The 26,676-nt window shown below is 37.6% G+C and overlaps 1 protein-coding gene across 1 annotated transcript in view; it reads right to left on the bottom strand.

Moving 5' to 3' along the window:
* Window positions 1–3,508: 3,508 nt before the first annotated feature.
* Window positions 3,509–26,676, bottom strand: part of LOC145764651 (valine--tRNA ligase-like) — a 32,668-nt gene continuing 9,500 nt past the window's right edge. The window contains exons 5-21 of the mRNA XM_082576293.1: window positions 26,487–26,603; window positions 24,791–24,987; window positions 24,236–24,323; window positions 23,586–23,686; window positions 22,936–23,161; window positions 21,923–22,012; window positions 21,337–21,522; window positions 20,783–20,971; window positions 20,161–20,254; window positions 19,733–19,852; window positions 18,935–19,081; window positions 18,158–18,280; window positions 17,171–17,341; window positions 9,892–10,143; window positions 7,864–8,160; window positions 7,558–7,698; window positions 3,509–7,303 (exon numbers count right to left, since the gene is read on the bottom strand). Coding sequence (XP_082432419.1) covers window positions 7,199–7,303; window positions 7,558–7,698; window positions 7,864–8,160; window positions 9,892–10,143; window positions 17,171–17,341; window positions 18,158–18,280; window positions 18,935–19,081; window positions 19,733–19,852; window positions 20,161–20,254; window positions 20,783–20,971; window positions 21,337–21,522; window positions 21,923–22,012; window positions 22,936–23,161; window positions 23,586–23,686; window positions 24,236–24,323; window positions 24,791–24,987; window positions 26,487–26,603 — 2,644 coding nt within the window. The 3' untranslated portion in view covers window positions 3,509–7,198. The remainder of the gene's footprint in view (window positions 7,304–7,557; window positions 7,699–7,863; window positions 8,161–9,891; window positions 10,144–17,170; window positions 17,342–18,157; window positions 18,281–18,934; window positions 19,082–19,732; window positions 19,853–20,160; window positions 20,255–20,782; window positions 20,972–21,336; window positions 21,523–21,922; window positions 22,013–22,935; window positions 23,162–23,585; window positions 23,687–24,235; window positions 24,324–24,790; window positions 24,988–26,486; window positions 26,604–26,676) is intronic.

The following is a 26,676-nucleotide window of genomic DNA, read 5'->3' as shown; positions in this document are numbered from 1 at the left end:
GGTCAATTACACTTATAGCCTCCCTTTTAGCTTGTTATTACTGCCTTGTTAATAATGTTGCTTAGAAAACAAATTGGTATCAAAATTATAATTGGTAGGTGTATTTCAGCTACTTAGGCTATGCACCACATGGCCTGGATTTCTGGATCTTGCACAATGTGTATGTGCAATAAACGCAATGTCAAATCTTCCACTTTTGACAAAAGTAACAATATGCTGTTATTATATCTCACAAACCTGACGTGATAGCATAAATCTGAGGTCAGATTCGGATTCAGCACCCCAAAATTACTCTAACTCAGGTTTCAAAGTTTATAGAGCAAAAATCGTGTAGACCAGTGTTATCTATGTGACTTTAAAAAAAATTTTCAACAAGTTGTTTATATTTCTATGCTGTTTTAATATTTCTATGCGTTCTGAAATGGCTTTGCCGTGGTAGGATTTCTTTTAGGGGTTTTCTTTGCTAACCTTGCTTTACGTGATGAGCTAACGCATCAAGATTCAAGAGTGTTCCTTTCAAGACCATCAACACTTTTGATAACCTACCAAGGTCGATCAACATATAGCAACTGCCTTTTTGTTTATTTTTTACTCAAATAAATTGTTAAAAAACATTTACTAACTTAACTTTTTTTTAATTTATAAAAAATTATTGTGTTGCGACCGTGCCATATTTTAAACTGATTGTCTTGCTTTGGTATCATGCACGTTATAACGTCCGCGTTTTGTCGCTTCTACCTTTTTCTAGACCTCTGCTATGTTTGTCATATATTGTTTTTTCGTTGTGATGATCAGAAATAAAAACAAACTTAAGTCTTGTTGACTCTTGTTGCCACAGAATTATTCCATCCATTCGATGCCGCTGAATGGAGAGCAGTCCTTAACGTGCGTTGCTCAAGCGCACACCCCGAGAGTCGAACCAGCTCCGTTTGAAGCTTCTTCGCTCCAGAAGTCACGCGCTAATTAACTGAGCTTTTGGGGCAGACAGCTTAGTGATAAACCAAACTCTCCTCATAAGGTCTAAAGTAGTTAAAGGCCTACTAAATGAAAATTTCAAACGGGAATTAAGCATTAAAATGAGTAAACTGAACATTCAAGAATACATTTCAAAAAAAATTACCTAAAAAAAATTGTTTTCAATGGCGCTGGTAAGGCTCAAAGTCCAATGTTTTCTTTATTTTCATTTTTTTTTTCAAAATGACCAAAAAGTACAAACACAGCTCGAAAATACGTCACAAAAGACAGCAATAACAAAAGCAACGTTACAACATCTGATGTTTTAACATCAGATCTGAGGTTTTGAGCAAACTGTCTGATGTTTTGACGTTGAAATCTGATGTTTTGATGTACATACATACATACATACATAGCCTACAGTTAAATCGCCGGCAGTAACAACTGTTGCGTGATCAGCTGATTGCTCGTCTTTTATTACGTAGACTGTACAATCGCACGCTTCGCTGCTCAGGTCCATTCTGGTTTTGAAAGCTCTGACAAAAGTACGCGCGGAATGCTGATCAGACCGCAATGGGGCAAAATTTTATTGAAAATCGTTTTATGGTAGCATGTTAAACACAAAGAACGTGGAAAATCGCCAAGTCAGGTTTTTCCTTTAGTATCCCTTTAAATACCTAGGAGTAGGCTAGCCTACTTATAAATGACTAAATGACCAGTCAATTCATCAACGACAATCTTCCAAGCATTTTTCAAAAACACTTCACCAAAATTCAGAACGTAGGACACACAACACACTCATAACACCAGACAATTAGATAAAGCTGTGTTTTTCTTCCAAGAGTAAACAAAGCCTTTGCACAAAACTTTCTGTTATATCGAGGGACGAAAATCTGAACTGAAATCGATTGAAATTAACCAAACAATAAGGAATTTGTAGATAAACTCTTTTAAATAACTGTTACGGACAAATTTTAAATCAAATGTCACATAAAACCGTTGTCTACTGAACCTGACGTCATGGACTGTTGCTAGAAATAAGCAAAGATTGCATCACCCTTTGTCACACCTGTTGAAATATTACATCATCGTTAAATCTTGAATTACGAGCAGGCTTGCCAGATTGGCCCTTTTGGGGCCAAATTTCACAAATTTGGCCCTTTTTAGAGGTAGTTGGCCCCCAAAAAAATTGTTTGGCTCCTTGTTTTCAATATTTGGCTCTTTTTGGAAGCAGTTGGCACATACTATCAAACTAGCTATTTAAATAAATGTTTTTCGGAAATTGAGACTGAAAAGTGTTATTACGATTTTTTAGACAGTGTTTAGCAGACAATGTTTATGCCAATGCCAAAGATTCGAGTGGAAACACTGTAAAAGAAGAAGACTTGGAATTGTTCTTGTAGAATGTGGGCTGTGTTGTTGCAATGTTGTAACGTTATTGACGTTGTTAACGTTATTATGTTTTATTAGCAACGTTATTAACATTATTGAACAATTTGGCTCTTTTTTACCCAGTTTGGCCCTTTTTTCGACATTGTTTGGCTCTTTTTCTCAAAAGCTGTCTGACAACCCTGATTACGAGATATGGTGCAAGCCAAAGCCAACAGGTGCTGGAATAGCTTCATAATGCTTATCATTATTACGTCACACAAGATGTTTACGTGCGTTTGGAAGATTGCAATCTATTCTCGTCATTTCAAAATTGTTGCTTGAAAAGTTGGTCACATATTTAACTGTTTTGCTTAGTGCTTGCCAGCTGGACAAAATTTCCGTTTTTATCTCAGTAATTTGTATTGTAGTGACAAGTTTTAGTGGCGTACGGTGTTGCGTCCCAATTTCGACAGCCTTGAGGCTAATTTTACAGAAATACAATTCTTGAATAGACGTTCTCAGAAGAGTGTTTCTTTTCGGTCATTGCATACAGACGAACGGATCCGGCAATCTTATGTTACAATTTTCCCACAAAGAGCTTATGGTTTACCGTTGTGACCAATAACACTATAAAAACATTTTACATGACTCATACGAATAGCCTTCTCGTTTCCAAATGGAAGAAATGTGTAATTGTGTACGTATCATTTGCTGTGGTGCTTGGTTTCGCCCCTACATCACAGGGGGGAGTGGGCTGTGTATCTTGGCCTACAGCAATACGATATACTGTTGCACTTAATGTCGCTGGCTGTTGAGTTTCCTGAATAGCTTGAGATGGAGTTATCAATTGTTTTAATGACGTTACTCATGAACTGACTATGACGGTGTAATTGTATAAAAATTTAAGTTCACTGCAAATTATGAACCTTTGCATGTGCTACACGTAGTGATTATACTTTTTAACAATATTGATACTATTGTTGTTACTTGATGACAGGCAGCACCTCGACTAGGAAACCGCAAGGCTATTCGGTGCTGCCATTTCTTTGTTCATTATGTGTTGTATTGCACAACTACTCGATTTTTCTCGTGCTGGTAGGACAAATAAAAAGCATCTCTCTCTATCCCTATTCCGGTTCCATAACTATCTCTGAGCGTGAATACGGTAGCTACAATGACAATGTCTCTGGACCAAATATTTTTATTGGAATTTTTTTTACAAAAAAGGGCAACCCTAAAGTTGCAAGCTTTTTCATACAATAAAGCATAGCACATGACCACCGATTATTATTAAACAAAGAAAAAGGGGCAAGCTCTGTACATAGTGTGGTCACTTTCTAAAATGTTTGTCTCTAAAATGCTTACCGTTTTCGTAATTCACACTCCTTTTTTCCTTACAGCTTATGCTTCTTTTTCTTCATTGTTAAATTGATAGTCATGTGCTATGCAATACCTCGTCATAGCGATCAGAGATGTTCACAGGATCAGATCTTGATTTTTAAGCAAAGGCTAGATCAAAGAGAGATGAATAACTTCATTTACCAATCAGATTTTATAATATAGTACAAAATAAGCATACATCACAATGACATAGCCTACAATTCACAAACATAGAGAAACTTGAAGGTTTAAGAAGCACACTCAGTGTCAACAATTCAACATGATTAGCCAGGAGCAGCAAAAGACCATTTCGTCATGAGCACTGGACAGAATTCAAAATTTTTTGCAACAGACCAAAGATTGCAAACAGTAGGCTATATGAAATGATTCACAAAGTCATGAGGTTTGATTCGTTACAATGACATGGAATAAGCTATAGTTTTGGTGTGCACTGTGCCATGCACCCTAGTTCTATATGACATTGACTCCAAATAACATGTAATTTGATATCAGTCAAGTTTTTTTTTTTAAGATTAAAGACTGTATACAAGGGTTGCCAGGGAGCCTTATATTCTGAAAAATCCGCAGTACCTGACAACTCTGCTGAGTATCAAACATGTGATTTTGCAATCGATAGAAATGCAGCTATGCACTTTTGTCACCAATACAATACAGTTTTCAGCGCACTAGTAAAAGATGATATCTGGTGTAGTACGGCACTATTATTTGGATAAAGATTAATCTTCGGATTTGCAGAAAGTTTTTAAGCATGTAAGCTTTACAAAGCATATGAAGGAAACAGTGTTTAAACTGGTCAAGACATTGAAACATACTCATTTTCTTGACTAAGACATTAAATTGCACCATTTTTGGTAATGTTTTTAGTGTTTAGTAATTACGAGTAAAGAGAAAATTGGTGAGATAAATTCAACCCTAAAAAAGGGTATTGATTAGAAAGTGATGCCTGGAAACGTTATGTTCAGACTTGCAATGCAACAGGAAAATGTACATGAGATTCATCGGGTGCAAGAAGTGCAAGGAAATATTCAAACATGATAAACACACAAGTGAAACAACTCGTCACAACAAACATTTTGAAAAATGCAGTGCCGACAGGTCACAGCCAAAATTGATAAAAAACGATGGTACCCAACTTAAAATTTCAATTTTTTTGCCAGGCAGACAAGTCTACTTTTAGTAAAATAAGAGGTTGCAGATGTATACGTTGATTTTTGCTGGCGATCCTGCACCATTCAGTTCAAAAATCGATTGAAGTTGATTCAGGTAGGAAATGTTTCTGCAGCAAGTTTGTTGTCATCTCGGATGAGATTAAAGCGCCGACTATGTGGAACAATTACAAAAGGAAAGAAACATTTGGCAAAAGATGTTAGGTCAGCTGTGAGTTCATATGATATTATTGGTACAACCATGCATGATGTGGACTGATGTCAAGCAAAGTCCTTTTTTGGATTAACTGTTCATTAAATTGTTAAGAAAAAACTTGTGGCACTTTTTTTTTATTTGCGTATCAGTTTCCTGAGTTCCAAAAGACTGGAGCGAACATTACAGAGAGTATTGAAAAGACCTGCAATTCCTCAGGGATAACTGTGGGGTCACTGTTGCAAAGCATTCATTTTGTCAATGGCAATGAAAGTACAGTAGAATTTGGCTATACTGACATTCTTCTGGCGTGACAGCTGTTGCAAAGTTCCGTTTTTAAACTACAGGTAGAGGAATTCGACTACAGTGTCTACGACATTTTGTTTAAGTGACACTTTTTCGAAGGTCCCAGGCGAGTTTCACTGTAATATGAAAGCAGCGCTTGTGCACTTTTACAGTGCACCATGCACTGTTTTGAAACATGTTTTACAACTTCAATCCAATGTTTAATTCTTTAATACCTTTGCAGCACGAAGCCAGAAAAGAAGTTAATGATTTTGCAACATCTTACAACATTTACAGTAAAGAACTTTCTAATCAACATACCGATGCAGATCATACCTACACAATAGCTCCAAAAAAATGCAGGAAGGTTCTAACAACTGAGGAGGAGTTTGTTCACTGGCAAAATCAAACTGTTCATGACGATACTAAAATTAATGAAGTAAAAGTTTATTCAAAAATTTTTTTTAGGAATTATTCACCAAGCAATTTTTGATGAAAAGGATAGATTTAATATGATTAGGTCTTGGCAGTGCTAACGCATTAAGGAACAATTTCCAGTGTTGAACAAAGTAAGCTTTGTGTGTTTTGAGTTAACCACTCTCAAGTAGTTCCGATGAAAGAGTGTTTAGCACAGCTGGAAGTACAGCGTCAAAACGACGCTCACAACTTGCATCGTCAACAGTGGATGCTTTATTTGCTGTGAAGTCTAACATAGCAATGAAGAAAAGGCTTGATCGCATGAATGTAGCATGTGCTTCAACAAGTTTAACTCCGTCAAATTTTGCTTGCAATTATTATTTATTTTAGCAAGTTTGCTTTGATGGATCACTGGCATACCCTAGTTTGTGTTATGCAAAATTACTGTTTCATTTGTTTTTGTCTTTTACAGTTTAGTTATCACGACCACTTACACTCTTGCTTTAGCGTTGTAATTGTAATAGCCTCTTATTTGTTGCCACGGAAGTAACTGTTTGTGACCACTGTATTTTCTATTTTTAGAAGTAGGTTTGGTGCCTGTGGAATTGATGATACTAATTTCTGAACACTCTTTTACTGACGCATGTTTCAAACCTTTTGGATTTTCGTTTTGTTGGTGCCAAATGTGTTTGTTTACTTTGTCGTTGCTTAGGCCAGTACTTTATCGTTGTTGCGCCAGTAATGAAAAGTTAAATTTTGTTTCGTTATTTTTAGCAAAAATAATGAAATATCTGAGCTGCAGTTTTATTCTTGCAACTCAAGTTTGCTTGCACATTATGAGGGTTATTGAAGTTGCATTTAAAGTGTTTCAATGTGACTAAGTGTTGACTATAACATTCACCACGGCCTCTGAAGTCCGACGGCAGATACATGACGAAAGAACAAGCCAGCAGCGACAGAAAATTAGATTTGTTGAAACATTTTGTTCGTATCGTTTGCCGGGGGGTTTTTTCGGTCATTTATCGGTCATTGACCGATTTTTTAGCAAAATGTCCGAAAAAAATATGCTCAATTCGGTCAAAATGTCCGAAAAAATACATAGTCAATTCGATCAAAATGTCCGAAAAAATATATAGTCAATTGACTAAATATGACCAAAAATGACTAAAAATGACCGAAATAAATGAAAAATGGCCGATTTTTTTCAAGTCATTTCGGACAAATGACCGAAAACTCTCAGCGAAAAAAAAAACAGATCGTTTGCATTGGTGTTGACTGAAAGTGAACGTTGCAACTAGTGCTAGAAACAATAATTATCCTGGTGAACACCCAAACTTTTCAGTATTCAGGTGTTCATAGATCTGAACATCTCTGATACAGATAAGACGCCTTTCAAGCAAAGTTCGCAGTTTCAAGTCGATATTTCAGCAGTTTCAAGTGTCACATTCTCCTTCACTTTATGAACGGATTCCATGAATTTCTTTTGTTTTAAATACTTTTCACTTTCTTGTATAATCTGTAAATGACACCAATGTCAGTTCGCTTTACTGCCTTGCGAGGTTAATATCAGACATTGTTCTACAAGTAAAAGCAATAAAAAAAAGGCAGACATCATTCTAAAAGTCGATGCCAGAACCTAAATTACCAAACACCATTACCTCTTACAGAGCGTCGAATACACAACACACTCCTTTGAAACTTTGTGAAAGCGAATGCAGTTCCGTCTTAACAAAAACTCTATCCACCAGGCTACCGAGAATGTTGACTTACCTTCTCGCATACTGCGGCACTCTTTTGAGGATTGTGCAAGCCTGCTTCTAACTGTTCGACTTTCTTGATCCAAATACTTTTTGCGGATTCGTGCACATTCATCTTCTTTTCGTCTTCAATGAATATGCGAAACGCCTCCGGCTGAAAGTAAAACAAGGTTGAAATTGTAAAGATCTGTTGACCAATGAAAGGGCTTTCCTACTGACTTGTTTTGATGTAGTATGCTCAATCATAAAATAAAGCGTTTATACTATAAGCCTACATGTTTTACGTAAGACCATTTAACTATGACCAGCAATTCCTTACCGTGAGTCTAAAGAGAACGACAACACCATCTTGTTCTTCAAAATCTCCCAAACACTCATTCTTTAACTCATCTAGTTTCTCGAAAGGTTGCACCTCGAAGGTTTTGCAGAAAATCAAGGACTCTGTCAAGTTTTGGAGAGACGACAGCAACTCCCTCTTTCGCAGATCTTTGCAAACGAAAACGATGCCGAAGTCTTTTGACAGTCGATAAACTATTTTGTCGGTGCGAGCACGATCCACCAAACGCAGAAGGAGCTCGACATCTTCATCAAGGGCTAAGTTTTTGTCTTGATCATGCTGAAAGGATTGAGTTTTTTAGGGTTTCGATTTGGTGTAGTGTAGAATGAATGTGAACACCAAGAAATATAGAATGAATGTGACACAGAGAAGCATCAAAACAAAGACTAAACGTACTTTGACCAGGGTTTTTTTGGGGTTTTATTTAAAAAAGATGCAAAAAAGGTAGATTCATGCTTATTTCACCTCAAATGCTACTTTTTACCAATGAAGTGCCTCTCACTCTCAGTACATGCTGGCATAACTCAATAAAATAAAGCACTAGGGCTGTTTAACTATGAGGCCTTCTTGCATAAATGAGTTTTAGTGTAGTACAAAGTGGCATTACTTGATTTTTGTGTACAGAAATATATCCACTGTGTTTTCAATTTATCCTTGGAAATTTCCTTCACAATTCCATCTTAAGTCCTAATTTGAAGTTTGTTATAAGTGCCTTGTAGTACTTTGGTTCATTTTTTCAATTTTCTGATAAAAACTGGACAAATATGATGCTCTGGGTTTTTTATGAGTTTTTTAAGTGTTACAGCTTCGGTAGAGAGTTTGTCTTGTTGAACCATAGGCAATAAAGGCATACGAAGCCGAGCAACGTTATCAAGTTTAACATATTTAAAGATTATTATATTTACAAAAGACACAAAACTACGCAACAATTAAATATCGAACGTTTTCGACATCACGAGATGTCCTCTTCAGGAATAATATACATACAACTTAACTACATCTGAATAAAATACAATGGTTAACTAAATTTATAAACAGAAAAAAACAAAAACTGCACAGTACTTCTGACTAGCTCAAACTCAACGATAGGCTCCACGTCCACGAGAATCAAAGTTAACTGCATCAAAAGGTGTTAAACAGATCACATGATATGGTAGAAAGGCAAGGTGCGAAAAAACTAATTTTAAAATACAGAGAGCAAGAAAGACGAGCCGCAAGCATACAATTGTCTGTTCAAAAGTGGATTGTGACGTTTTATGTACAAGGCTTCCAAGATCTTAGTTTGATACTCGGACCTGCCTCTGGACATGATCTCAAATTGCTTGATAGAAACGTTGTTTTGACATTCTGTACATGAGAAAATGTGATCTTTAATTGCGCTTTTCTGTACAGAAGTCAAATTCAGGTGTTCCCCAGCTCTAGTCGATAAATGTCTTGTTGATATACCGATGTATGTCAGGCTTGCATCACGCAAACAACTGAATTTATAAACGACATTAGAACATAGAGCAAAGGGCGTAGGCGACTTCAGCTGGAAATATCTGCCTACTTTGAACGTTCTATATACAGGGTAAATGTCACAATCAAATTTCTTTTTGACAATTTTAGCTAGATTTTTTGAAAATCTTACCGAATCTTTTCCCAAGAATGGTAGATCAAAAAAGTTGCTAAAATCGTCTTCTCCGGGTTTATCTTTCGGTTTCGTATCCAAAAAAGCTGTTAATATTTTATCAAAAAAGTATGACGGGTATCCATTTAAATGTAGCATATTTTTCAACTTGTTAGTTTCATTGTGGAACAATAAATCCGTTTATAGATTTAGTTAACCATTGTATTTTATTCAGATGTAGTTAAGTTGTATGTATATTATTCCTGAAGAGGACATCTCGTGATGTCGAAAACGTTCGATTTTTAAGTGTTTTAAAAAAAAAAAAAACACCCGGGTTTTTTTGGGTTCGGTAAAATACCGACAACCCTGATTTTGACTCTTTTCATACTAGAAATACTCACCTCTTCTGGAGTTGGGTACGAAGAGAGAAAAATACTCTCTGGCTTGTCGATGTTTAGAATCTTCCCAGGTACTCTCTGCCACAACTCTTCACACAAAAACGGCGCAAAAGGTGCCAGTAGTCTCAAAGCAGTCTCAACTACATCGACCATATTCCAAACAAGTGTCGTCGTGTACGAGTCGTCAAACATGTTTGGACGTTGTTCAGAGATGTCTTTGTTTTCTGAATCCCTGAGTCTACCATTGCAGTGCCTCTGCAATAAAATTATCAATGAAAGAAGATTGATAACGTAGTCAAAGTTCTCCAGCTATGAAGTAAAGTTACAAGAGTGACAGACTATTTTGATAAAATTGTGCAGCATTCTTCTCCTTTTGTAGTCAACCTGAATTGTAATCTTGCCGCAATACCAAAAATCTTCTGATTATCTATAACTGAAATTGGTGTTAAAGTTGCTTTGAAACCTTTCTTGACCATAAGTAAATTTTTGTCGTCTTTAAAAGATCCTTTGAAACAAAGAGAAATCTCAGGTTCAGTGTACCAAGTATCTTGTGATGATTGCAATTTAATTCATGTTGGCCAAACAAAACGAGATCTTAAATCTCGCATTAATGAGCACTGAGGAACTTTCAAATATCAACATCCGGAAAAATCAACTCCCTGCATGCATGCCATAACTTGAAATCATAAAATAATATGGAGCAATCTCAAAAGTTGAAAGTGATTATGAAAAACGAATGCTTTCCGAAAGTTGGTTTTTCAATCAAAAGATTCATGTAATGAATCGTAATGATGGCATCCCTTTTCCTACTATTTATAAAAAAAAACAAAAACATTTTAAGTGCTTGTCTGATGTATTTAAATTTTTCATGCTGAAAACTGTGCAGAGTTGCGTATATAATTTGATTTTTCACGACTTATACGGTTCACTCTCTCCGCGCTCTGCCGTTATTTAAGTTTCTAGTTGATTGATAACATGTACACTATTTTTTTTAGTTTCAAAATTTGCGCACGATAATCTTTGTTTGGAAGTTGAATTTCATTTTGCATTTTGGATTGGTTTACAGGAACATGGTCCTGTGTTTAGCCAATTTAAACAAGTAGTCATTACCTGACCTAGTCTCCTGAAGAAGCCAGTTGTGTCTAATTTACAAAACGTCGGAATAAAAGCAGTTTATCATCTCATACATTTTGTGATAGTTCAGCTTAAAGGTGCGCTGCAACGAAAATACATGGCTTTTGTATTTGTAGATCTTTTTAAAATAAAACGTTTTTCAAGAATTTTTTTATTTTTTGTGTTACCATTAATTAAAATACCTAAAAAAAACCTTTTTTGATTTGAGTGATTCTGATTGGTCAAAAATTTTGATGACGCCACTGGCCGGCAACGCCGTATCCAAGGTCTACTGTTTTGCGTGCAAACACAAGGAACAAATCGCGTAGGCTACCGAAACAGCGAACAATTTTGAGCTAAGGAAGTTTTTACGCCCTTAAAATGGTGGCTTCTTGTATGGCTCCCGGTTGTAGGCTACTAACCGGGGAATCGTCAAAGGGGTATCCTTTCATCGTTTACCTCTGAATAATGACGACAAGCTGAAGAAATGAATCTCGACGATGAAACTCAAAGACCCACCTGTAAACAAGCACTGCCGTGTGTGCAGCAATCATTTTCTGGCCAGCGATTCCTAACGTGATCTGCAGGCAGAGCTACAAGGCCCCACGTCCAAACACCTGCTCATCCCTGAAGCTGTTCCTTCTGTCTTTGATTTTTCAAGATATGTGAAAGCCACTGTCAATGCAGTATACCAAGACCTTCTTTAACTTTACAGGCCTGGAAGCGGTTGTCGCTCATGAGGATTGCGCAATCCTCAGAGGCTTACTGTTCAGAACGCTTGTTCAATGCGAATCACGCTTGCGCGGTTTGCAATGCTAGTTGTGCCAGACAGGGTTGCCGGTTCAGTTTGTTTTTATTTCTGACCATGATAACGAAACACAAGACATGCCAATTATAGCAGAGGTCTATTAAAAATAAAAACTTTTTCAAGACAAAATGCTGAAATATGGCTTTTTTAAAGCGTTTGGATGAAAAAATTACGGCTTGGCTTTTTTCTAAAACTTGCTAAACTAAAAGTTTCGATTTTAATTTGATCTGATTCTGATTATGACCTAATTTTGATCTGGCAGCTGTTCTACCAGACAATGGCAACGTTTTGAAGAGCTAAATATTCAGTAGAGTGTACTGTGTAGACCAGTTGTTTGAAAGATCGAAGTTTTTGTGTGGAGTTTTCAGAATTCATTTTAAGTTTAAACTAATGGCGAAATGAAAGGGTAGGCTGCTGTAGTTTACCAGTAGCCTTTGATTACATTATTGAAAGTGGTGAAACAGTAATCTTGTTTTGTTAGTTGATTTGCATTTTCGACTCACAGTTTGCATGTTTTTGTACTGTCTGGTGATGCACTGATAATGTTAGCTTTATGGGCAACCTACAAATAGTTTTTTAAAACATGCAGGGTCAAGGTATTGAGCATTTTTGCTCAGCTTGTTTGTGCTAAAGTTAAGTTATAAGTTTGTACTTGGGGGTGTGATTATAAACTAGGCGTGTGATACTGCAGTTCAAAAGTAACCATCGGCTGTTGGGAAAGGTTAAAACAGTGAATTTTTAGGAGTGTTTTGCCAAGACCTTTTTTTATAGCTACATTTTTTGGTACTATATCAAGGTACGGTAGCTTTATTGAAGCTGGCATGCAAAAATACTGAATAAGTTGTAACCAAACTAGAAATAATATCCGTAGAAAGTAGAAACATTGTCATGTGACTTTCTTTGTTGGCTTGGCCTGTAGGCTGGTTATCGTACTAATCCCAATTTTGAAGTGGAAAATAGTGAAATTTTGGTTATGATGGTGGTAGCCACTTCTAATAACATCTTTTGTTTCTAACTAGGCTATGTATTTTAGGAATTTTCTGAAACTTTATCGTCATTAAAACAACGCATAACTTTAATAAAGGCTGTCACATTATGGTCAACAAGTGCTGTGTCCCAGGATGTTCTTCGAACTATGACAGCAGCCACGAGGGAGGGCATGTAAAATGTTTCCGCTTTCCGAAAAATGATTTCTTAAGCTCATTATGGTTGAGAAAAATTCCCAGAAGCAATTTGAAAGTGTCAAAACACACTGTGGTTTGTATAAAACATTTCAATGACAATGATGTCATAAAAAGTGATACAATTCCTGGTAAAAATGGGGAGCCAGATATTGTTCTTCCAAGAAAATGTTTTAAACTGCAAGATGGTGCTGTCCCAACTATTTTTCCCAATTTACCAGCATACCTCAGTGAAATACCAGGCAATAGCCGATCTAGCCCAAGCAAACGGCGTAAAAAACATGAAGACTGGCATAATCAACAACAGGAAGGTTTTTTGAACAATGATAAAATTCTGTCCTTTTCAACTTTCAAAGAAGAAGTTGCAAATAAAGTAAAAGAAATGAATAGCCATGTTGTTGTCAACATACAAGAGCACTCTATCATGATTTTTACTATTCCTTCACACAATCCTGACCTTTGGCCTGAGTTGGATTTTGCTGTTTGTATAGATGAATCTTTTTTGGTTACTGCATGGAAAAGCAAAATTAAAATATTGATGAAAGATCTTGAGTGGCTTAACCTTCAACAAAGCAGGTTGGCTCTCTGGAGCCAGCTTCAGAACTTAATTACTCGTTTCACCAGCGCTGAAAATCTGCAATCTGTGGTGTCTGACAAAACCATTGTAGAGCACGTGGAACAAGTTCTACAGCACATTGCTTGTGACACTGTTAAAGATAAACTGAACTTTTTGTTGGATCAGGTACGTTTGAGTGTTTGTCCTCCCTGTCAAAGACGATTTTCGACCGACACCATGATTGCTGCTTTTACCCTACATTTTTTATCGCCAAATGGATATGTATATGTTAGAGACACTCTTTTAACTTTGCCAAGTTGTAGGTGGCTACGTAATCTTACTTCAAGTCTTGCTGCTGGCACCAGCTCTGAAAATAAAACTTATTTAAAAAACAAGGCAAAATATCTACAGCAAAAAGAGTTGCTAGTCAACCTGCTTATCGACGAAATCCATGTTAAGCCTTGTTTGACTTTCAAGAATGATAGAATATTAGGATGCGATGATTCTAGCCAGATTGCATCCAGTGTGCACTCGTTTATGATTACATCCTTATGCTCTTCTAACAAAGATGTAGTTACTTTGTTACCAGCCAAAACCATGTCAGCTGAAAAATTAGCTGAAGCAACAAAGACAGTCTTGTTAAATTTGCACCATGCTGGCTACACTGTTGTTAGCATCATTTCTGATGGAAATAGAATAAATAAAAAGCTCTTCACTTTGTTGTCAGGTTGCCAGAGCTTTTCTGAATTAGGCCCTTACATTCTTAACCCATGTGATCCATCACAAAAGATCTTTCTTCTGTTTGATTCAGTGCATATTCTTAAGTGCTTGCGAAACAATTGGCTAAACTTGAAAAACTACAAAAGAACTTTCTGCTTTCCCCACTTTCAAGAAAATGGAAAAACGTTGTATGCCTCTTTTAGCGATCTAGAGGAAGTTTTTTCGCGGGAGTTGCAAAGTACATTGAAAAAGGCGCCCTCACTCACTTGGAAAGCACTACACCCCTCTCTTTTGAAAGGCAGAATGTTACACTCGCTCTTCACATTTTTAGTGAGAACAATGCAGCAGCATTGCAGTGCTTTGGTCCAGGAGATTCCATTCTGGAGAATTGGGAAGGAACTGCCACTTTCATCTCCACCATATGCAAGTGGTGGTCAATAGTTAATGTCCAACACCCCTACAAAGGGCGAAACACACGGAATGTGGATGCAATGCCGATATGCAGGATTGATGATGAGAAACTTAAATTTCTTTTGAGCCTTGCAGAGTGGCTGCAGAAATGGAACGAAACATGTGCCATAACAAAGGAGGGATTTTTAACAAGAGACACATACATGGCTTTCCGCCATACCCTTGTTGCTCTTGTCAGCTTAGTTAAATTTCTTCTGGAAGAGCACAACTTTCAGTTTGTATTGACTGGGAAATTTCAAACCGACAAGCTAGAAAGCCGCTTTGGACAATACCGTCAGCTGTCCGGCTGCAACCGTTTGGTTTCCATTCAAGAGATTGTTGAAAGCGAGCGGAAGCTTAAAATTAAGTCATTGTTGCAGCTCCATTCCAAAAGCGGTGACATTCCTGTTACAGCCTATCTCTCTGAGTTTTCAGATACTCCAGCACTGCAACAAAGTTGTGCACTTGCTTGTTCCATGATTTCCAGCTTTCCTTTTGAAAAAATAACTGCAACACTAGATGAGAGCACTTTACCTGTGTTGCTATACATCACAGGATATGCTGGAAAAAGGTTGCAGCCAAAGTCGCTTGTTCACGATGCAAACAATGGTTGGTTGATGGCAAAAACAGACCGATGGATATTGAAGTTGATGATGCTTTGTTTCAGTATTTTGACATTCTCAACAGAGGTGGCTTAACGTATCCATCAGCCTCTCTGACATCTTCCAAGCTGCTTACAGTGTTTTTAATGTTTGCATTGCTCCCGAGTTTGAACATCAATTTTTAAAGGTGACTAGTCAAAAATACACATTTTTGACCATCAATAAAAACTACTGGCAGACTTGTGAATTTTTAACGTTTCCTGAATGTTCGGTTTGTAAAGCTGACAGACAATCTCTTGCCTTAAAGTGTTTGAACACTTTTGCAAATATTTTACTGAACAATTACACAAAATCAAAAAACGACAAAATCCGGTATTCCGCTGTTTTATCTCAACGGGCAGCTAAGTTTTAATTTTGTTTAACACATTAATTACTCAGGTAACTTTGATATGATTGTGACAAAGAGCGCATGCATGCATTTAAATCATTTGTTGATTTTTTTTCGCTCATAGTGTGTTGTGTTTGGTAAGTCTCATGCAAAGGTGCTAGACTTTGATTTTATTCTAAAATTTATATAACCACGAAATGGTTGTTGACAAGCTGTTAATGTTGCCTGTTATTTTGTGCGGCTGCTATTAATATGAGTAATCTCAAAAAGTATGATACATTTTGTTATAGTTTAGTAGTTATTTGCTCTTTATTTTTTGAGTTTTGTTGAATTTTTTCATAGATTAATGTGAGCACTGAGCATGCCTTCTCCATACAGTTTTTTTTATTATTAATACAGCTGTTTACCTAGCTGCAAAACTTCAGTGAATATATGTTGTGCATTGTAATTTATCCACAAGTACATTTCAATTGCATGAAAGAATTTAAAAGAAAAGTGGATTCGATATGAGCATTAGTTTTAATACCAGCAGTTTAATTTCAATGCGCTAAGACGTAAACGTCTGATACGCTGTTGAACGTATCGCTAGTTTGTGCCAGCCTCTCAACGACGCCATCTTGAATTCGCTTCCAGGCCTGTAAGTTAAAGAAGGTCTTGAGTATACCCACAAAACTCGATCGACCTAGGTACAGGTCTGTGAGTACGATCGGGCGTTTGGATCGAATAGCAAAGCGAGAAAAGAACAAGACTTTGAAACAGGTCAGTAGGACAGTAAAACGTTGGCAGGGTAGGCAACTCTGAATACATAGGCTACTTTTAGTTGATATGATGATGTTCGCCCTTCGTTTCCGATAGTTGATATAAACCACTTGGTTCAAGCAAATTATTTTCCTGCATTTTTTTCAATGCAAATTTTCCATCCGACTGCTGTCCGAACTGGTGTTGTCAGAGCACGAATCAGAATGATGTTCTTCGCTGTCAAGTCGCCGTCTTTTTGGTTCAAAGAGAAATCCTTGTCTAGTTTCAGACATCTTGTTTGTGCTGATCTTCTATTACTCAATACATGCTCAATTACTCAATATACAATGACATATGCGACGTTTCTAAGGCAAATGCGTGAAGCTGTTTACTTGGCCGCCCACCGATGACGTTACAAGACACATAGCGCCATCAGGTGGCCGATTTTCATTTGGTTATATCTCCCAAACAAAAAGGTATCTCAAAATTTTTTTTCAAAAAATATAATACTTAAACACTAATGAATCACCAAAAAAAATTTAAGTTTTCATTTCAGGTCCCCTTAAATTTGCACCAGAAGAACGTATATGATGTTAAATTGTTATTTAATCCTCTGATTTATCATCTGATTTCCGCAATCCAATTTGCATTTTATTTACTGTTCTATTTATTGTATTGAGCAAACAATTTTTTTTCTGTTTTACACTAAAAATGTGAAGCGCTCACCAAATACACAGAGCTGATGTCATGCTGCCAGAAATCTTTGATTATTCTCAGCGCTTCGGGCACCCGACAATTATTCAAAGCATTGTTGCAATCTGTCACCACGTGAGCGAGCCGGCTTCGGATCCACAAGTCCGCTGTCGTCATTTCCTTTTTATCGACCTTGTCCATCGTCTGTGAATGTAAGTTTGTTTATTTATGAATTCACTACAATTACACGTTTAGACGAGATGAAAAAAGTCTTTAGAAAATGATCAAGTAAAATCCAACAACTTTTGAAGATTTTGACTTGAAAAAGTCTTGTAGGTCGAGGAATGAAATGTAATGTTTCTTCAACATGCCTCTGTCTGCGCAAAAGCAGGTAGTATCTACTCCGCAACTTAATGGAGTCAGATTTAGTAAATTGAGAGAGCAGGAGATTTGGGGAAAGTATGTTGAATCGAAACCTAAATATTTATACCAGCGAAATGAAATCACTATCAGAGTAATGTAGTTTCGGGAGAGAATTCGCTTTTTTTGTACCACAGACAGGCAAGGCACAACAACACAACAGGGTTGAGTATTTAAAGAAAACGTTTTACAAGTTTACAAACAGGTTTAACAGCCGAATGTTTTCGGCTTAACATAAGCCCTGATCAGGAATCTGAAAATATTTGTAACAAATGCAATGAATTTCAACATCTCAAACGTATCTAGCTAATTTTTTACAGTACGTTTCACGTCACCAGTGGGAACTTCAGTTGGTTCTCAATAGCTTTGCTAATTATTGCTCTTGGCATTGAATATTCATTTCAATTTCGCAATCAATGCCATTGTTGCATTGTTATACCAGATATAAAACAATTATGAAGTAACGACAGATAAAAAAACAACACTATGGTTTTAACTGTACACTTTTCGCTGGTCACCAAAATTTTGCATTGAAAAAAGATGACATTACACGCAGAGCCTTTCAGCACTGCCGAGTGTTACCTCTCATAATCATCACACCTGCAACAATTTCTCTGAATCTTTGAAAGCATACAGATCCAAAAATATAAAAACGTTCCACACTTTGTTGCAGAAGGTCCGGCCTTTGAAAGCCAGGTCTACCTCATACTTGATGCTTTGTGTCTAAAAATAAAAGTAATAGGATTTGGTGAAAATACACGACACTTTCATAACCATCCGGTTTATGAGCAGATTCTTTTAAAGCGACCGTTCCACAATAACTATCCTATGACTTGCAGTTATTTTAGAATTTGATAAACGTTCAACATCGTTGTTTTGTCTAAACATTGAATAGATAAGTGAGCTATAAAATCTAAGTTGCTCGAGAAAAGATAGAACAATATCTCATTGTGTGACAACAATGGGCTTGTATTAAGTGAACAGGTTCAATGTTGTGACAATGTAAGTGTATGCAGAGGCATTTTAAAGAAACTTTGCATTTACCTGAAATTTTGAGAAAAGAATTAAATTTCAAACTTTCGTTCTAAAATTACTGAACGTAATTTGTCTCTCATTAATGTACCAACAAACAAAACCGATAGAAAAACTTGCATTAAAAAAAAAAATTACAGTGAGTATAATTCGGAAATAGAAACGGTGCAGAATATTATTGAATTTATTGTATAATGATGTATAAGCTCAAATGCATTAAAACATGAATTAATACAACGCTTAATTTTAGTTAGAGAATCTGCAGTAACTATTTTCGCAAAACAAGGAACTAACATGCCACACAGTTCAAAAGGAAATTGTTTTAAAACAAAATTCACAACGTACATCTGAACTGTGACTCAACAAGGACATCCTCAGCGCATCCGCTCCACACACAGGGATCTCTCCGCTCCTCTCAGAGTAAAATTCCTTGACAATGTTTTCAGTGTCCCTGGAGTTAAGGTCGTAATCTTTTAACGTCTCCACGCGCTCCTGAGCAGAGACTGGACAATTAGTGACTATCAATATTTGAGCACATGGCTAAACCCCAAACAGCAAATCAACCGCTTTTTACATGTATTTAACGTTAGTAGACGTTGAATCAGTACAAAAAGCTGTTGATTTGCTGTCTGGGAGCATACAACCTGGCACAGCTAGTTAGTAGTTACACAAGAGTACTGCACTTGGGTGCGGTGAAGCTGCCTTGCAAAAGCATTGGGTGCTAATTGCAAAGCATGTCGAAAACATGCACCAAGTTGCGAGAGATACATCAAGAAATAAAAACACTTCTGTTATTACAGTCATGTTTTCTCCTTGGCTTTCAATGTGAAACAAATTCGAAATCAGTTGAGATAGGTTTTTAAAATTTAAGCCATGACCGGAAACACCAACAATTATTTGAAATGATAATGAAATTCGCGTAATATTGAACTTGTTTGCAAAAAGCTGCTTACAATGCATAAAGCTAGGAATGAAACGAACTTTGTATTCGTAGATACAACGCTAAGTAAAGTAGATTTTTGACCTTAAACAATCCCATAATCTTAAATGGCATCACTTTGACGTTAAAAACGATACAAAGTAATAAGTGAAGACTGTTTTTAAAATAAGCGACTTTAATTTCTCAAGGTTATCCAGTCTCACGTTCATTGTGGTTCCGTCAATGATCTGAAGTGGGTCGATGACGTTACCCACAGACTTGCTCATCTTCCTGTTATATTTGTCACGGACCAGGGGATGGAACATGATACTACGGAACGGAACCTAAAGGAATGGGATTTTGATTGGCATTGTGGGATATCCCAGCAGAAAAGCAGTCTTTTTAAACATTGAATCAACGTTTGGTGACTGGGTTTGAACAGTTTCATGTTCCATTTTTTTTTTTACTTTTTTTTAGTTTTACTTTCCTAAGGTGGCAACCGACCAAAGGCCACGTCATGTCCTGGTCCTTCACACCAAAGAGAACTTAAGTACAAATCTTACATTGTAAACTATCAACTCAGTTTAAATGAGCAACAAAAGTTTTCATTGAAGTCATCCTTGTTTCAGCTAATCAGACCAACCCTTCGTACCTGTCCTGTAAGCTTCATCCCCAGCATCGTCATCCTGGCCACCCAGAAGAATATCAGGTCGCTACCAGTTTCCATCAGGCTGAGGGGGAAGTACCTAGAAAAACAGAATACTTCTATGCAGAGTTGACATTTAACTGATCTCGGGCTAACACTGAGGCCAGGATTGTTCGAGCAGTGGTGGCTTCTCGCTTCAGAACAAAGTTGGTTTGGCGACTCTCGTAAGCCGACGTCAAGTCTGGGCGTTTACTGTACAACCGGCGAGGAGAAGGTTTACAACCAGTCTATCGACTGGCCAGGAAATAGTCGCAAAATACTTATCGATTTTTTTCATTGTGTTATTAACAATAGAGGAAAGCTGCCAAAAGGGGTCATAATAATGAAGTGAACGAAGCACTTTTGTGTTTCAAATCGTAGTTCGACAACTATTACGTTCCTTTGGATACATTATTCACGTTCAACCAAAGAAAACTAGTCAACGTGTTCTTAAGATGAGTGTAAATCTACCATTGTATTCTCTCAGCTAAAACTTTACGCGGAGAGGCTTATTTCATGTTTTATTTCTACAGTTGTAGCATTTAAAATCTAAAACTCAGCATCGTAAATTCAAAATTTAAGCACGAACTTTTTCATCTCTTCCGTTTCCTTGGGCCAACCTAAGGAAGCAAAAGGATAGAGAGCTGAAGAAAACCAAGTGTCCAAAACATCTTCATCTTGCTTCAAAACAAGATTGGATTCCTTGCTGTTAGGAAGCTTCGATTTCGCTTCTGCCCAGGCTTCAGACTCGCTTCGTGCCGACACCCAGCGGCTTTCTCTGATGAAACCAATTGAAATCGTCGCATTATGACAACTAGTTTACGCAACAGTTCGTCTCGTTGTTTGGAAACTTTTGAATGAGCAAAAATATTCAAATTATTCTCTTCTAAAGATGTCGGTTACCAAATAAGGCTAAAAATACTATACAACGACAAACGCGGCGACGATTCAAAGCGGTATAGAAACGTATGAAAAATAATGGTGCTTTAAAATCCCAGACAGCAAAATCCTTCATTTTTACATAAATTCAACATCTGCAGACGTTAAATCAATGTAGAAAAGACAGATTTTGCTGTCAGGGATAAAGGTTAACTTTTTTTCAAAACGTGGAAAAGACATAAAGTGACTAAACTTCAAACTTACCCCGTCGCCTTGTCATGTACGTGGAACGCTGGTATTTTGTGGCCCCACCATATCTGTCGTGATATGCACCAATCCCCGGTTGTGGTCAGCCAGTGCTTCCACTGCTTTTCAAACTGCGATTTCTGGAGCAAGTTAATTTGATCGCTCTCTACTGCTTCTAGTGCTTGTTTCGTCATGTCGGCAACGCTGCGTGAAATGACAATTGACACGAAAGTATAGAGTTGGCGCGAAAACAAATTCTGTCACGATAAAAAACTGACATTTCATGCACGTGTTGACGTTGAAGTCCGAAAGAAAAACTCACGATCTTTGTGAAATGATTACTAGTATTTCAAACTTTAACAGAACTTTCAAACTGCGGATTTCGGTTACCAAACCTACATTATGAATAGCTAAAAGTCAATATCCTGAGCCGATAAAAATCTCAAAAATGAAAAGCGTTCGAAAAAGTAGGTATTCAAGTGAAGTTACTGTCAAGGTGATGCCAACACCAATAATAACCATGAGGAGTTGCAGCTTTCGTCCTAAGTGTTATTATCAACAATAAAGTCATCAGATAAAACAAGACAACCCAGCTTAAACTTACTTCACAAACCACTGCTCTTTTACCATGGGCTCGACAATGTCTCCGGTCCTGCTGCACATTCTTAGGACGCTCTTGTGCGGCTCTGAACCCCTAGACAAGTGAAAGAAGAAATGCAAAATCATAAACAATAACTTACTATCCTGCAACCTCGGAAAATTATGTTCGACCGATATGGATTGAATCAAAATGAAATCATTCTAGAAAGCATCAACTAGCTACGGAGACGTACACTGCAGTGACCAGAAAGTACAAAATTTCGATCCAATTTGAAACCAAATTTAGCCTGACTTTTCAAATAATACAAACGATTCGCAACATGTATGCAAAAGTATGTTTTCGCCGAAGTTTACAATACAGCTGTAAATAGTTATTTAAATAAATCAATTTCATGCTCAACGAGACACACAACCAACACTAAATTCCATCTTATACTTATAGTTGATCAAGGCGCCCATTCCATCGATATGCTACACAACTTGTGGATAAGAACTTCAGCTGCATGCAAACATGGACCCAAGAATGGAACGAGCTGCCACATATCCCTCCCCAGTTTTCAGTTATGCCAGCACTCTCCATCCCTCCTGGAGCAGACCTCTCAAGAAAGGCAAGGGTCACATTGAACAGGATCAGATGTGACGTTGGCTGTACTGGAGCTAATTTGTTTAGGTGGGGGTTGCATAATTCGCCGATATGTGTCTGCGGAGCGGTAGAACAAACAATGCAACACATACTCCACGAATGTCCCATCTTACGACCCCCAAGTGGAATCACTGGTATTCGACAACTGGACCCAACTACCGTATCTTGGCTGCACGAGGAGGCATTGCCAATCTAAGCTACTGCAAGTCAAACGAGAGAAGAAGAAGAAGTTGATGACATAACATGTTGCTTTACTTGGTCTAATTTTTTTTATTTACAATTATAGTGGGAAAAGCAATTTAAAGGCTTTCGACGCTTCAAAGCCAAGTAAAACTATACGATTCAGAACATCAGAAAGCACTGAAGGATTTTACCTGTACAAATCCATAGCACGCAGCTGCGCCAACAAGACGTCTCGGGCGGCAAACCGCGGGACGCCATTCAAGTAATCGTACTTGGAGACTGTCACACGGGGAGGGAGAGAAGGCTTTTCGTAACTGATATGGCCAGAGAAGTCAATCGTGCTTTCAACAGGCAACCCGTGACGCTGTCCGATCTCAAAGTCAGTGAAGTCGTGCGCTGGAGTGACCTTCAAGGCGCCTGCATCGATTGAAAAGCAAAATATTTAGCTTAAGATGAAGGTGGTTTAAAAAGAACAAAAAAGGTTGTTTAGTCGTACTGTTAACTAGTTATGCATTTCAGTAAAACATATTCAACAAACCGCTTTCGAGTAAAGACTTACGTCAGTGGCTCTGGTCGTTCGATTTAGCAGAAGCATTACGTATAGATGGCAAAGCGCGGATCATGGCTACAATTTGCCTACAAACACTGTTTAAGTGTGCCACATAATTGTTTTTTTTTTACTTTTTAACTGCAATTGTAGTTCTGGTAACATCAGATTGCAACACGTTGTTCTGTTTTGTAAAAAAGTCCAAAAAAAGTTATTTGCTTTAAAAAGTGATAGAGCATTTTTGGTAGAACACAAGAAACATGAATGGGTCAAGAGGCAAAGCAACTAAGTCACCTGTCCCGAGGTTCATGTCCACTGCTGTGTCGGCTATGATAGGTATCTTCTTACCAAATCGTATTGGGTGGAGGAGCCTTTGTCCTATTATAGACGAGTACCTACAGTGAGTAAAGTATATAAAAAATACTGTTTTTAAGTAAATCCAATTTCTGTTGATTTAAGAAACAAAATTTCGATAAAAGGTCCAACGGTCCATGTAGTGGATAAAAACTGACCGGTTTCAATGAAGCCATACGGAAAACAAATAAACACCTAAAACATTAACCATACTAGCAAATGTCAAGTACTTAATTCTCCAATATGTGCTGTTATCCGTTGCTAAGTAATTTATTCCAAGCATTGCTTGTATTAGAGCAACTTAAATTAGTTTTCTGGTGGTTGATGTTGTTTTGCCTGATAAAACGTTCGCAATTTTGTTGTTTACTGTAATGAACCGTGTATTTCTTGGTCATGCCAACTCATGGTTTATTAAATCCATGCCTTTGCCAAAATTGTGCTGCAATCAAACTGCTTCAAATTATCAACAAAACAATACCACAAATGCTTCACCATCTATTAGTGACGTAGTCGTAGTGCACAAGTGAAAGTTCTCATTCTGACAACACCTTCAAGGCAAAGTAGTAACAAAAAATTATACCACCAGCTACCTTGGGTCGTCTGGATGCACAGCCACTGCCTCATCGCCCAAAATAGTCTCCAATCTGGTAGTAGCCACCACAATTTCGGAAATATCACCTGGAGAAACAGATTGTTATTTGAATTAGTTAAAGAAAGTTATCATTCAATTTGCTGTGACCTAACCATTTTTTGCGGCTTAAGGCCGTTAGTTTTCGCAAAAAAATCATGTGTACAACTTAAATAAACGTATCATGTATGATTGTATGTACATTGTACAATGTACCGTACATATAAGAAACAAAACAGTTGCTATACATATCGTGAAAAGTACGAGATTCTGAACGTACCATCATCGTGCATCCCCTAACCAATCGCATATTTAGGCGTTTAAGTATATATAGATTTCTCGGCAAGGCAAGTAGGGTCGGGTGCAAGACACAGTAGATTAGAAACACTGTGTGAAGAATGAAACGCCGCCATAAATTTCTCACAAGGCGACAACTGAGAAATAAAACGCAAAAGTAGTGCAAGTACGACGTAGCAACTAGTTGAACTTTACCCCGTAAATCTTTTGAACCACTTACCTACAGGATTTTCTAGTTTGTATGCAAACTTATGCATCATGCCAAATTGAACAGGACTTTTATAACCGGGTGGGGATAAGACCGTAGGCTTGTCAATCTCTTTCGACTCTACTTCTAAGTCTGACAGAGTAGACTGTAGGTAACAGCACCAGTTAACACATTTGTTGTCGCGGTAAATGAGACCTTCGTTGAAAAGACTGAAAATAAAAACCCAAAAACAGAGTAATACTACTTCAAATAGACTGAGTTTAGATAAAACAAACCAATGTCATGCAACGACTGTAATACAGATTGAATGACAAAACGATATCCATGGCTACGTCAAGAGATGTTTATTCTTTCACTGACGTTTTGGGAATCGCGTTAGTGAGCAATGATGTCATCGCATTTAGATGCATCTTAAAGATGCCAACGACAGAAAGAAGTGGAGACTGGAGAAGTCACTGCTGACATCTGGTAAAGCCCTGATGATCCAGGATAAAGACCAGGCTCCTTTGAACCAAAATGGAGTCGCATCTTAGAAGTTAGCAACAAACATTTTAATTTTTAAGTTCATATAAGCGTTACTAGATTCTAGTTAAACAATAGTATTGCTATCGAAATCTATGAGCTAATACTCCAATATGCGAAATACGGGTCTGCTACTATTCGGCTAGTCCGATTCGGCTGGTCCGATTCGGCTAGTCCGATTCGGCTAGTCCGATTCGGCTGCAGTCTTTTTTCGGCTGGTTCGTTGGATTTACTTAAGGATTTTGTTGGATTACAGAAGGATTATGGTTGGATTTTCACAAATTTTCCGAATAGGGAACTACCCGAGAAAGACTGTACCCGAATACGACTTTGCTTATTGAGCACTGAAAAAGATAGATTGGCGAGTTGGTGTGCCCCGGTTAGCCATTAAACGATGAACGTGGAGCATCTTGCTCAGACGCAATGAGTATATATAATGTCGGAATGGCCCAATTCGGTGAGTCCGATTCGGTGAGTCCGATTCGGTGAGTCCGATTCGGTGAGTTCCCTATTCGGTGAGAGCCTTTTTCGGTGAGAGCCCTATTCGGTGATTTTTTTTTTAAATTATTGCGCGCCGTAGCCTAATTATCATTGCCGTTATAAGGTTAGGGGATAGGGGTTAGGGGGTTTTTGGGTTTTTTTGGGGTTTGGGGGTTTTTGGGGGTTGGGTTTTTTGGGGGTTTGGGTTTTTTGGGGGGTTTGGGGTTTTTTGGGAGTTTTGGGGTTTTTTGGGGGTTTGGGTTTTTGGGGTTTGGGTTTTTGGGTTTGGGGTTTTGGGGTTAGGGGTTTTAATTTGGCTACAGTACCCGATAATTTTCAAAAAAAATTCAAAAAAATTACCAAATAGGGCTCTCACCGAAAAAAGCTCTCACCGAAAAAGGCTCTCACCGAAAAAGGCTCTCACCGAATCGGACTCACCGAATCGGACTCACCGAATAGTAGCAGACCCATATAATGTATTGAACACTGCAGCTTTTGGTTCGCAGCTCAATGCCCTTGTCAGTTTTGACAGAGCTACCATTAAACTCAATGCAACAAGTGTATCTCTTGCATCGGTTTTCTGACAATGCCCTGAAGACGACACTCTCTGGCTCTTGCTGAAGCAATTCCTTATCGATTTACCAGTAGTACCTTTATAGCAAAGCGATCAACTACGAGACTACGAGTACTAGTATATGTCCCTTACCGAATGAAGGCTTCTTCTACGGCGTGTGTATATTTCTCATCCAAAGTAAAAACCGATCTCTCCCAGTCCAGTGAAGCACCCAGTCTTCTGAGTTGCTGATGTATGTCAATTCCTTTACTGAATGAAAAGTTCATGATAGCTTCAAAAAACATGTACAGCAAAGCAACTGAAATCAATTACAACCAACCAC

The sequence above is a fragment of the Aplidium turbinatum genome, chromosome 2, assembly GCF_918807975.1.
Source record: "Aplidium turbinatum chromosome 2, kaAplTurb1.1, whole genome shotgun sequence".
In the NCBI taxonomy this organism is placed as follows: Eukaryota; Metazoa; Chordata; class Ascidiacea; order Aplousobranchia; family Polyclinidae; genus Aplidium; species Aplidium turbinatum.
This window is presented reverse-complemented; position numbering and strand designations above follow the sequence as displayed.